At 43.9% G+C, this 13,933-nt stretch overlaps 1 protein-coding gene across 1 annotated transcript in view; it reads right to left on the bottom strand.

Annotated features, from left to right (window-relative positions):
* Positions 1-5,332: 5,332 nt before the first annotated feature.
* The window catches only part of C1QTNF12 (C1q and TNF related 12), a 150,029-nt gene continuing 141,428 nt past the window's right edge, over positions 5,333-13,933 (bottom strand). Inside the window, exons 7-8 of the mRNA XM_077457625.1 lie at positions 10,568-10,646; positions 5,333-5,741 (exon numbers count right to left, since the gene is read on the bottom strand). Coding sequence (XP_077313751.1) covers positions 5,643-5,741; positions 10,568-10,646 — 178 coding nt within the window. The 3' untranslated portion in view covers positions 5,333-5,642. The remainder of the gene's footprint in view (positions 5,742-10,567; positions 10,647-13,933) is intronic.

Below are 13,933 nucleotides of genomic sequence, written 5' to 3'. Positions count from 1 at the left end.
TGCTGCTATCCATTTCAGATTTAAAGTGTATCTTTTCTCTTTTGAAATTTCTATAAATTAAATTTTATGAATAATAATGTTATATCATTTTTTGTTGCATTTTTTAGTGCTCCTTGTTCATCAGAAACTATTGACCCAAGGGCTGAAACTTGACTTGACTCCATTTTAGAGCATTTTATATACAAGTACCGTATATACTCGAGTATAGGCCGACCCGAATATAAGCCGAGGCCCCCAATTTACCCCCAAAAAAACTGGCAAACTTATTGACTCGTGTATAAGCCGAGGGTGAGACATGCCTGTCCATCCCTGTGTGTGTGTCCGTCCATCCCTGTGTGTCCGTCCATCCCTGTGTGTCCGTCCATCCCTGTGTGTCCGTCCATCCATCCCTGTGTGTGTGTGTGTCCATCCATCCATCCATCCCTGTGTGTGTGTGTCTCCATCCATCCATCCATCCATCCCTGTGTGTGTGTGTCTCCATCCATCCATCCATCCATCCATCCCTGTGTGTGTGTGTCTCCATCCATCCATCCATCCATCCCTGTGTGTGTGTGTATCCATCCATCCCTGTGTGTGTGTGTGTCTCCATCCATCCATCCATCCGTGTGTGTGTGTGTGTGTGTGTGTGTGTGTGTGTGTGTGTGTGTGTCCAGCCTACCTGTGTCCCGAGCCTTTGTCCCGAGCCTCCGTCCCGTGTCGTGCCTTGCCTTCGTCCCGTCCCGTCCCGTCCTGTCCCGTGCCGTGCCTTGCCTTGCCTCCGTCCCGTGCCCTCTTCGTCGGCGGCCATTGTAAAATTCAAAAGCCGCGCCTCCTCCTTCGCCTGTGATAGGCGGAACACTGAATTTCCCAGCAGCCTGTGTTCCGCCTATCACGGACGTCGTATCATCCTCGTCCGTAGTACGAGGATGAGAAGATGCCCGTGATAGGCGGAACACAGGCTGCTGGGAAATTCAGTGTTCCGCCTATCACAGGCGAAGGCGGAGCCGGAGGCGCGGCTTTTGAATCAGAATGGCCGCTGTCTGTCTGCTCGACACGCTGATCGAGCGGGCAGACAGCGATGACTCGAGTATAAGCCGAGGGGGGCACTTTCAGCCTCAAAAAAGAGGCTGAAAATCTCGGCTTATACTCGAGTATATACGGTAATTCTTATCTTTATCTGGTATATGGAATACATTGCTATCAGGCAGATGAAGAGGGAACTGATGCTTAAAATAAAATTTTTAAAAACTATTACAACTCTAGGTAATTCAAGCTGAACATACAGTATGATGTCAAAACACATAATCATACGCTACCTTCATTAAAAACCATGAGTCAAACAATGACTAGGTCTAAAAGTAAAGGCTGCTAAGCAACTCAAGCTTGGCCTGCCTCCAAATTTATTCATCAGGATATATATCACTTCAAAAGAGTAAAAGGGGGAGGAAGTTTGAGGAATGGCACAGACTAAGCCCAGGGAACACAGATTAGGGAGGGAGAAGAGAAAAGAAAAGAAGAATAGGTGACAGGACAAACTGCTGCCAGGGAGACACAAGAGTTAAACTTACAAGGGGAGTGTCTTATCTTCCAGGTATTCTCTTCTTTCTCCCTCAGCAGCTATGAACTTCAGCACAGTAAAGCTTCTGTCAGCCTTCCTCTCTAGTTGAGCCAAGACATACAATCAAGGGCAGAAATTCCCACATTTTAATTGAAAAAAGTGACATCGTTATTGAGACCAAGGAGAGGGGGAAAGTTTCCCTTAAGGAAGTGACTGCTCTGGGCTTTAACAAAATGGCAGCCTCCTTCTGGGTTGCCACCTCATCCCTTTAAAAGTGAACACATATTAATTACACAAATTTATTGCAGATAATGCACTAAGTGAATTTAATTAACACCTTAATCAGCCACAGAATCTGTGTAATTAATATGTGTTCGGTTTTAAAGGGATGAGGTGGCAACCCTACTTCCAGAAAGAAAAACAGGAGCAATGCTAGAGGCAATTTACAGCACACACAAATTTTGGTAGCATAATTATTAATGCAGAGTGTATGTTCTTTTGTTAACCACTTGCCGCCCGCCCTATAGGCAATTGACGGCGGCAAAGTGGTTTCATAATCCTGACCGGACGTCATATGACGTGATCAGGATTATGAGCCGCTGCGGGGCGCGCATCGCGGCGATCGTTGTTGCGGGGTGTCAGTCTGACACCTGGCAACTACGATCTCGGTAACCATGTGATCAGCCGTGTCCAATCACGGCTGATCACAGTGCAAATGGGAAGAGCCGGTGATCGGCTTTCCCTCACTCGCGTCTGTCAGACGCGAGTAGAGGAGAGCCGATCGGCTGCTCCTCTGACAGGGGGGGTCTGTGCTGATCGATTATCAGCACAGCCCCCCCGAGGATGCCCACACTGGACCACCAGGGACGCCACCAGACCACCAGGGAAAAGGTAATAAAGGTCATACACTGACATTGACATAATCCTCCCTAGACCACCAGGGATGCCAGTCAGCACAGTGGGTGCCAATCAGTGCCCATAATGGATGCCAATCAGTGCCCACAATGGGCATCACTGATTGGCATGCATTATTGTTTGGCACTGATTGGCATCCATTACTATAGTATAACACCGATGCCGCCTATGAGTGCCCACCTGTGCCGCCTATGAGTGCCCACCTGTGCCGCCTGAGTGCCCACCTGTGCCGCCTATGAGTGCCCACCTGTGCCGCCTATCCGTGCCCACCTGTGCCGCCTATCCATGCCCACCTGTGCCGCCTATCCATGCCCACCTGTGCCGCCTATCCATGCCGCCCATCCGTGCCAGCTATCAGTGCCAATTTGTGCCACCTATCAGTGTCCGTCCGTGTCGCCCATCCGTGTCACCCATCAGTGCCGCCTATCAGTGCCACTTCATTGGTGCCACATTGGTGCCCATCAGTGCCGCCTTATCAGTGCCCATCAGTGTAGCCCCATCAGTGCCCATCAGTGAAGGAGAAAACGTACTTATTTACAAAGTTTTGAAACTGAAACAAAAAAAAAAACATTTTTTTTTTCAAAATTTTCGGTATTTTTTTATTTGTAGCGCAAAAAATAAAAACCGTAGAGGTGATCAAATACCACCAAAAGAAAGCTCTATTTGTGGGAAAAAAATGATAAAAATTTCATTTGGGTACAGTGTAGCATGACCGCGCAATTGTCATTCAAAATGCGACAGCGCTGAAAGCTCAAAATTGGTCTGGGCAGGAAGGTGTTTAACCACTTGCTTACTGAGCACTTAAACCCCCCTCAGTCCCAGACCAATTTTCAGCTTTCAGCGCTGATGCACTTTGAATGACAATTGCGCGGGCATACAACACTGTACCCAAATGAAATTTTTATCATTTTTTTCCCACAAATAGAGCTTTCTTTTGGTGGTATTTAGTTACAGCTCGGAGTTTTATTTTTTGCTAAACAAACAAAAAAAGATGCAAAAAAAAAAAAAAAAAAAAATCATGTTTTAATAGTTTGTTATAAAATTTTGCAAACGGGTCATTTTTCTCCTTCATTGAAGTGCGCTGATTAGGCACTGCATTGGTGGGCACTGATGGGCTGCATTGGTGGGCACTGATGGGCTGCATTGGTGGGCACTGATGGGCTGCATTGGTGGGCACTGATAGGCTGCACTGGTGGGCACTGATAGGCATAGTTAAGGCGGCACTAATAGGCACAGATAAGGCGGCACCGATGGGCACAGATAAGGCGGCACTGATGGGCAAAGATGGGCACAGATAAGATGGCACGGATAAGTGGCACGGATGGGCACTGATAGGTACCACAGATAGATGGGACTGATGGGCACTGATAGGTGGCACTGATAGGTGGCTCTGATAGGTGGCACTGCTGGGCACTGATGGGCGGCACTGCTGGGCACTGATGGGCGGCACTGCTGGGCGGTACTGGGGTGCAGCACCTTTGAGGCAGATTTTGGGTGGCACTGTGGGTGGCACTGCTGGGTGGCACTGTGGGCACTGCTGGGTGGCACTGTGGGCACTGCTGGGTGGCACTGTGGGCACTATGGGCACTGCTGGGTGGCACTGACAGGGGGGCACTTACTTTATTTCAGGATGGCACTGCGGGTGGCAGGTGGGCACTGGCAGGGGGCAGGTGTCCGTTTAAATTGCTGGCCGTGATCGGGACTGATGTCCCGAACACGGCCGCCGGCGATCGGCTTTTTTTTTTTCTCCTCGCGCTGTCAGCGCGAGGAGGAATACTAGCCGATTACCGGCTCCGTTTTATCACATGATCAGCTGTCATTGGCTGACAGCTGATCACGTGATAAGGGGTCGGGATCGACCCCTTACACGGATCGGTGATCAGGCGAGTCTCACGGACTCGCCGATCACAGAGCGCGCCGCGCGCGCCCCTCAGGGGCCGCGCAGGCCGCTCGTATCCGGGATGACGTCAATAGACGTAGTCCCGGAAATGTGGGTCCGCGCTATTGCCGTCATTTTGCAATAGCGCGGTACCCAAGTGGTTAAGTGCCCTGTATTGAAGTGGTTAATGAACATTATTTGTTATCAAACTATTATGGATAAAGTTCCACTTTAAAGTGTTACTAAAGCCACAGTACGCAGAACGTGGAAATGCAATTCTTTTAGTAAATATAAACTGCTAAATACCCCTTTTCACCTGCAGTATATAGCAGTCTTGTGTCCAGCCAAGCACTAGTTAAAGCTTGTAGGAGGAGTTTTCTGACTGTCCTATGAGACTGCAAGACCCCCGACCCCGTCTGGACAGTGCTTATTGGCCCTGTGCCAAACACATGCATCCTCCCAAAAAAGAAATAACCTCTCTAGCAATACACACCAAACTGAGCATGTGCAGCCTGACTCCATAGACTCTGTGTTATCAGGAAATTATTAGGGGACATTTATAAATGTATCTACCCTTTTTACCCATCATTTTGTAATCCTTGCTATTAATAAAATCAAATTAATATTTGTTTTCATTATAGATGAACGTGAAATGTTTATTAAATTACAGCCATTTTATGCAATACTTTATAAGATAAAAATCAATACAAAGATCAATGCTTATAAATTCAAAAACAAACATGTAATGGAGACTTCTTGCTTGCACCATGTGACATCATAGACGCCATGATGTCCATGAACAGGATTCGCTCTCACTCCATTTTAATTTTATAATTAAAGTGTTCTCAAAATCCTGTGCTTCATTTCAGCAGAGTCCATGTGTAATGGGGCCAATGATGTGCTGCTGGAAAAACAATTCTTGACCTTTCTGAAGTTCACGTTCCACAACTCCCCATATTTATGACACACATCGTACAACAAACAACGAGCAGGACAGGATCCTCTAAATATTACAATTTTATTTATAGAGTCCGACATGTAAATACTGACCCATTCACTGTTAATGGGGCCTGCAACGGTATGCATAAGAGAGCCATTGAATCCACTGCAGACTTACATGGCATTGCAAGGCTCAGAAGCAGCAGCAACAGGCATTGGGCCTACATGATTTTCCTCCTCGTCCTGCGAGTGCCAAGCAGTTACGCAGGAGAAAGTCCTAGGTAACGGATATGGTGAAAGCTTCTTCCATTGCAGGTAAGTGAATGTGTATGCTTGATATTGCTTCAGTCTAGGTTCTTTCCACAGTCTTGTTTACAGTCCCATAAAGATACCCATAAAATCAGACCCATTTTGGACTGTGATGGGTGCCCCTGCACCATTGTCGACAAATATTGATGTGTACTGGCCACTCTGGAAGACAAAAAACAAGGAAATTACATGAGATACACTATATACGCATATACTAAATCATTATTAAAAATACACATTATGGCAAATTAGCAGATCATATACGTGGAGGTTGTGTTTTCACTCAGTTGATTTGGCATTGGTCTTTATGTGGGTCTGAATGCAAAAAGTAATTTATCAGGAACATCTAAAATATTGACTTAAAAGTATTGACAAATTAACTTTTTGTCTTTTTTCTATGCCTGTATTAAACTGCCTAAATGTGAGTAGTTCATGTTTGGACACAATTAAAATGTTATTAAATATACAGTGAGTACTTAGATCTTTCCTTTTTATTATTTATGGTTTGGCGCCCGTATTTGGCTCTGAGGAGTTCTGAAGAGTCTGGAGTGTGATCCGCTGCAACCCATTTGGTACATTGAGATTGCCCTTCTCTGCACTTTCTCCAGTTTCTTTTTGTGAACCGGTGCCCAAAACTGAACTGCATATTCCAGATGAGGTCTTACTAATGATTTGTATAGGGGCAACATGATCTCTCTCTCTCTGCAGTCCATACCTCTCTTAAAAGGTGTCCCAGAAGAAAGAAGTGATTCCCACTGCTCAGCACAGTCACGTGGTCATGTTGACCAATAAGTGCTTGCTATTGTGACCATTATGATGAATACTCAATCCTGAACTGCATTTTGTGGTGTACGGCGTAAGGATTGCTATACTGGCAGCAAGCGGCATCACAGCCACCATGTGCAGCGGTGTCCTTCAGGGTGGCCAGGATATCTGGAGTTAGTTTACCTTTTTAATTTTATGTAAAAAGTTGAACTTACCCTTCAAGGCTATGTCAGGTTCACTTTAACCTGTTGGCACCGATGGCACACAAATATATGGCCTCTCGGCGAATGGACCCTGGTGCCAAATGGCCGCATATTTGTGTACCACATTGCAAACACAGCTACCGGCGGCTAATGGAAAGCTCCTGATCGCTGCTTGCAATCAGGAACTTTACAATCATGTGACTGCCATGACAGCCAATCACGGCCTTCACATGATCATAAACCCTTCCCCACCTCCCGGCATCTGAAATCCAGAAAGTGCCGGCGCCAAGAAGTTAAGATCATATAAAGTAGAGAATTCCTCTTTCTTCCTGTTGTGTCTCTGGGACAGGAAGCAAGGGGAAATTCCCTCAAATGGACGCAGCAAGCAAAAAAATAAACTGACAGGAGTTTTAACCCTACCCTACTCAACCCAAATTAAAAAAAAAAGTTTTAACAATTTAAAGTTGAATATTCCTTCCTTTGTATTGCATATGCCTTTGCAACTGACCCCCGTTCTGAGCCCTTGCAATCTCTGTAGTCCAGTAAACTTGGGTGGCATAGTCTGTAACCACAGAACACAAAAAAATAGTAGATAACTCAATCACAAGATTTCCTTCCAATGTTTATTTAAAGATCCCAGAGCTTCATAAGCTAAGTTTGTTTGGAGACCAAAATGTCAACTCTCTAAGTAAACATTTTCCTTGTGAGTGAGTCTTCTGCACCCTGGCTGGTACATATACATATAAGCTTGTTTAGTCAAATCTCTCTTTGCTTACACACCTCAGACTGTTGAGTGAACACGTTTGAGAAGGTATTTGCATACGGCACAAACAAACGGTTCATTGCTTTTATAAACTCTTGCTAGGAAAAGACTTTTCAGAGCAAAGTTCTTGGAAGCGAAGCAGAGCAGCAAATCAAACTATTTTAAAGATGTTCATCCACAAGAAAAACAAATGCAGCCGTGGATATCTAAAGACTCTCTAGATGATGTCTGGGGCTTCCAAAAACAATAATAGTCATTTCTAGCTGTCTCACGCAGACAACTGCTAATGTTCCAGAAAAATAACTGAAGAAAGGACTGTTTTTACGGAATTTTATGATTCCAAACTTTCAATGAAATGAAAAAAAAAAAAAAGGTTCAAATAAACAAAGGCTGGAGGATTCCTCTTTATAGATCAGCCTTGAGGGCCACTTGCAAAAACAAAATACCATAATGAACGGCATCCTGGGAAAAATTACACTCCTTGAAGTGCATTAGAAATAAAATATAAACAGAGAGGGAGATATTTTGTTATCCCGAAGCAGCTGTAATTGAATGGACAGTTAGACATCATAAATGGGCCATTTATCAAGTTTCATGATCTGTTTAGGTGTCTGTTGTGGTTAGAATTTCATTGGAGAGTCAACTAGAGCTACGGCTGATTTAACAATAATTCATTTTAATGTATGGCAGTCTGACAGTCTGAATAAAGAAAAAAAAGATTTAAACTGTGAGTAGAGTACTTTCTACTCTTCTGTATATGTAAACAGTCTGTCTCTAGTCCTCAGTAGGAGACTACTATGCTCACAGCCAGAGGCATCTAGTCCTTCATTAGAACAATGAACCAAAGTGTCTAATGGAAAATGTTCTTGCTACTTACAGCTTACCAATCAGATTCTCTCTTTTATATTCTTAGTACATAATTGGAGTTATGAAACTGTTTCTCATTTTAAGTACAGCTGATTTTGAAGACTATAGACTATATGACCAGCAGACCTTTTAGCTACATGAATAAGGAGCCTGCTATCATTAAAGTGGAAGTAAACCCATCGATCTAACAGTTTGAAAAAACAGTTACATTCCCGGCATGCCGGAAATGTTAACTGTCACATTGGTTGTGCTCTCAACCAAACTGTCAAACCATCCAATGGCTGGTGTCACAACTGATCACATGTGCAGCTTCATGGCAGTTAAAGATTAAAGGGAGGCCAAGATGGCAGCTTGCTTGGCTGAAAACGATAGGAGGGTTTACTTCCACTTTAAGTCTGGTTCTCTGCAGAATTCTCTTAAAAAGCACACACAACACAAGCTCTGACCAAAGCACAATTTATCTCAAGCAACTAAGAATGGCTCCATGGAAGTTCTAGACAGGGACATAGCATAGCAAGTTGTTGGCAGTTGCCAGAACTCTTTACTTCCTTGCCCTGCCACTTGCTGTCCTGAGGTATATTGGCCTGGGGTAGTGGATAGCAAAACCCTGTGGTGCACAATAGTCAGAACTTCCAGTACTGAGTGCACGTTTCGGTCACAAATGTATCAATGAAAAGCAGTGAGACTACATTTGGTACTGCAGATGTTGAAATAATGGGACCATGAAGGTTGCTTGTGTGTGGGAGCCATGGTGGTAATTTCACCACTGATTCCAGGAATAAAAGCTCTCAATCCAAATTTGTGGTATGAGGAAGAAGATGAGGGTTGCAATTAAACAAAGCTGTGTGGAAGCAGCAGAGATTGGTTTATACCCTTACATAAGCTGGCCATACATTTGAAAATTTGTGATCATTTGATAATTTTTTTTTTTTAAACAGCAAAGCAATTGAAGCTATAAAATGGGGTTTTGATCAACTGTAAATGGATAGGAATTAAATTAGTATGATAAAATACAAAGAAAAATCAGATTGTCTTCATTGCAATTGCCATATTTTTCCAAATTCAATCTTTACAGAATCTGTATTAAAGATGTCAAGTTAATGTCAAGTTTCAACTTAAAAATTGAAAAAAATCTGGGTGATAGCTTCTGGCAATTACTTTCAATCACATTTGCGATTCACTGTAACTTGAAAGTGGTTAAAATTAACTAATAATTGCCACAAGTATTGAAGGTTATGGTACAGATGAGGGCTAAAAAAGGGACCACTTTGTGAACTAATATTGCACTAGGAATGATACCTCAGTAAAAACATGTTGTCAGTGAAGGATTTGTAGCATGTGTGACTGTAATGCATTGTAATGAATGGGGACCATCTCTTAGGCTGCAGTGTCCACTGGAAAGGACATAAAAACATTGGAAGAACAATGTGTTGGATGTGGATGCACACCTAGCAACCAAGTTAATGCTGAAAGGTGTCAAAAAAATAAAAGATGTGCAAAATGCAGTAACCTATAAGAGCCAACCAAATTTTACATCATTGAAAATAGCTAACACTATACATAACTGGTTCATATAGGCTACCTTCGGCTACACAGGCTGGCTTACTGAATCATGCTCTTGGACTTCTTCCATTCTGATTTGGGAAAACTAGCAGTTTTAGCAGCAAATACTGAAGGTTTGCTACTTGTTATTCTATTCTATAGGTTTGCTAGTAACATTAGAAGTTAATATGGGCATTTCTGACAACAAGTCTAACAAATGTCTAGTCTATACCAGGAACAATTGTAAGGGGATGTAAGTTTCACATGATACACAACACGATTATCCCAGGTCGCAGCTCACAATTTTACTACACTGGATTTGCTTGTGTGCAGGTGGCAAACTAAAATGAGATACCTAATAGACAGACACATGGGTAATCTGAAAACAACTTGTCAAGTAGTTACAAGTACAGTTGAGGACACTGGGACCAGAGCTATCCAAAAGGTGAAACCGCTATACCACTGTAGAGCCAAGCAGCGGGTGATTTTAATAATCCCCCCAAAACACAAGCACACCTGAGCTGCACATACTTTCCTTTTAAACTCAGAAAACACTCCAGATGAAGCAAATGCAAGGGGACTTCATGACCATTGTAACGGCACTGATCATATGCTTCACACTAAGTGGAGGTCCTGGGAGTTTTCTTTAGCCCTTGTGGTTGAATGAAGTGTCAGGTGACAGAAGGTAAAGGAAGTATGTACTGCTGAGGAGTGGGCAATAAGGATAACCTGCTACTTTTCCCAACATGGGCAAAGCACAGGTTTGTTTTAAGAGAAGAGATGGCTATTTGCAAGAGGAAAGCAAGACCCAGCTGTCCATTACACTGCTAGAATTATATATGACTAACCTGTAACTGTAGCAATCCCTGAACATGCACAGTGAATATTTTACTGTTACTTTCCAATCCAGCAATTACTTCCAGGGACCTGAAAAACATAATTGGAGAGAACAGTTTAGGATACAGCATAAGTAATGGCCACTACATTTTAAATGTGAAACTCTATATACAGTATAACTGATTGCCTTCAAAGAAATACAAAACACGTAAAGAGGCTCCCTGTAACACTTTAAAAAAAACCTGCTGATCCTGCCAGTTTCTGCCCTCCCGTATGTAAACTGACCATGGTGTATCATGGTTGCTGAGCCCTGTGTGTGATTTATTTTTAACCACTTCCCGACCAGCGCACGACGATGTACGTCGACAGAATGGCACGGGCAGGCATATTGGCGTACAGGTACGTCCAATATTCGATGCCGCCCTGCCATCGGGAGCGCGCCACCGGCGGCGCGCTCCCGCGCTGGTCGGGACCCCCGTGAGTCCGGTCGCGGGACCCCCGTGAGTCCGGTCGCGGGACCCGCGGACTCGATCGCCGCGGGCATCCCCGCGATCGTCTCACGGAGCGGCCGAATGGAGGAAATGCTGTATAAACAACATTGCTCCATTCTGCCTAGCAACTAGTGACGCTGATCTCTGCTCCATGTGATTGGAGCAGAGATCAGTGTACACTAAATGAAAGCCCAACCCCCCCACAGTTAGTAACAGACCCCTAGGAACACTTAACCCCTACACTGCCACCCACTGGTTAACCCTTTCACTGCCAGTGTCATTTACACAGGAATCACTGCATTTATATAGCAGTGATTACTGTATAAATGACAATGGTCCCATAATTGTGTCAAAAATGTCCGATGTGTCCCGCACAATGTCGCAGTCACAATAAAAATCGCAGATCGCCGCCATTACTAGTAAAAAAAAAAAAAAAAATTATTAATAAAAATGCTATAAAACTATCCCTATTTTGTAAACGCTATAACTTTTGCGCAAACCAATCAATAATCGCGTATTGCGATTTTTTTTTACCAAAAATATGTAGAAGAATACGTATTGGCCTAAACTGAGGGAAAAAATTTTTTTTATATATTTTTGGGGGATATTTATTCTAACAAAAAGTAAAAAATAATGCGTTTTTTTCAAAATTGTCGCTCTATTTTTGTTTATAGCGCAAAAAATAAAAATCGCAGAGGTGATCAAATACCACCAAAAGAAAGCTCTATTTGTGGGAAAAAAAGGACGTCAATTTTGTTTAGGAGCCACGTAGCACGACCGCGCAATTGTCAGTTAAAGCGATGCAGTGCCGAATCGCAAAAAGTGGTCTGGTCTTTGACCAGCAAAATGGTCCGGTCTGCAAGTGGTTAAAAATGCTGTAAATACCTAATTTTAAAGAGGTCATGCACGATCACATGACCAACCGGCTCGCTCCTCCTCCCCTCCTGACTGACATCACTGGAGGAATCTCGGCCCCTCCCGTTGCATTTGTCAGAGGAGGAAAGGAGAGAGCTTCCAGATTCCAGCCAGGCCTCGGAGGGCCTAAACCTGCTTGCTGTTCGTCAGACATATACACAGCACCTACTCAGCAGTTCGAGCCCATGATTGTCCACTTTCCACACCTGTGAGTCCTCGCTAGCGGCTTCATTGACGGATGTCTCTTCCCGATTTGCTCCTTGTAGGGGCATTTAGTTTGGTCCAGTCATTGGTGAGAGGGCAATTGCCCATCTTCTGCAATCATTCCCTGATTACTTTATTGGAACACTGTGTACAGACAGCTTTACCTTGGAAACACTTTACTGCACTTTTATTTGAACACTGTACATAGACACCTTTGCCTATAATCATTTCAAGGAAGACCATTAGCATGTTTAAGCCAGTCATTCTTTTAAAACACCACTGTGCCTTATTGCATATAATCTAATGAGCGCCATCTGCCATCCATTGAAGACTATCAGGCCTGCAACTAGGACATTGCTGTTGTCGCTATTTAAAGTGTCCGAAGTAATGTAGTGAGTGTACAGCTTGTATAACAGTGTAAATTTGCTGTCCTCTCAAAATAACTCAACATACAGCCATTAATGTCTAAACCACTGGCAACAAAAGTGTGTACACCCGTAAGTGAAAATGTCCAAATTGGGCCAAATTAGCCATTTTCCCTCCCCGGTGTCATGTGTTACAAGGTCTCAGGTGTGAATGGGGAGCATGTGTGTTAAATTTGGTGTTATCACTCTCATTCTCTCATATTGGTCACTGGAAGTTCAACATGGTACCTCCATGGCAAAGAACTCTTTGAGGATCTGAAAAAAAGAATTGTTACTCTACATAAAAATGGCATAGGCTATAATAAGATTGCCAAGACCCTGAAACTGAGCTGTAGCATGGTGGCCTCACCATGGTTGACCAAAGAAGTTGATTGCACATGCTCAGTGTCATATCCAGAGGTTGTCTTTGGGAAATAGGCATATGATTGCTGCCAGCATTGCTGCAGAGGTTGAAGGGGTTAGCCTGTCAGTGCTCAGACCATAAACAGCACACTACATCAACTTGGTCTGCATGGCTGTCGTCTCCCAGAAGGAGGCCTCTTCTAAAGATGATGCACAAGAAAGCCCACAAACAGTTTGCTGAAGACAAGCCGACTAAGGACATGGATTACTGGAACCATGTCCTGTGGTCTGATGAGACCAAGATAAACGTATTTGGTTCAAATGGTGTCAAGCATGTGTGGTTGCAACCAGGTGAGGAGTGCAAGACAAGTGTGTCTTGCCTACAGTCAAGCATGGTTGTGGGAGTGTCATGGTCTGGGGCTGCATGAGTGCTGCCAGCACTGGAAAACTACAGTTCATTGAGTGAACCATGAATGCCAACATGTACTGTGACATGCTGAAGCAGAGCATGAACCCCTCCCTTTGGAGACTGGGCAACAGGGCAGTATTCCAACATGATAACGACCCCAAACACACCTCCAAGATGACCACTGCTTTGCTAAAGAAGCTGAGGGTAAAGGTGATGAACTGGCCAAGCATGTCTCCGGACCTAAACCCTATTGAGCATCTGTGGGGCATCCTCAAATGGAAGACGGAGGAGCGCAAGGTCTCTAACATCCACCAGCTCCGTGACACATTGGGCCCAATTTGGACATTTTAACTTAGGGGTGTACTCACATTTGTTGCCAGCGGTTTAGACATTAATGGCTGTGTGTGGAATTATTTTGAGGGGACAGAAAATTTACACTGTTATACAAGCTGCCATCTCTTCAGTGTTCTCACATGAAAAGATATTATAAAATATTTACAAAAATGTGAGGGGTGTACTCACTTGAGTGAGATACTGTACAGAGATACCCCCCCCCTTTTGCTTACCTGAGCCCGATCTGATCCAGTGATG

The sequence above is a fragment of the Lithobates pipiens genome, unplaced genomic scaffold (assembly GCF_037356315.1).
Source record: "Lithobates pipiens isolate NorthernLeopardFrog02 unplaced genomic scaffold, aLitPip1_a1.2 Scaffold_27, whole genome shotgun sequence".
Lineage (NCBI taxonomy): Eukaryota > Metazoa > Chordata > Amphibia > Anura > Ranidae > Lithobates > Lithobates pipiens.
The sequence above is the reverse complement of the archived record's forward strand: the minus strand, read 5'-3'. Positions and strand labels throughout refer to the sequence as shown.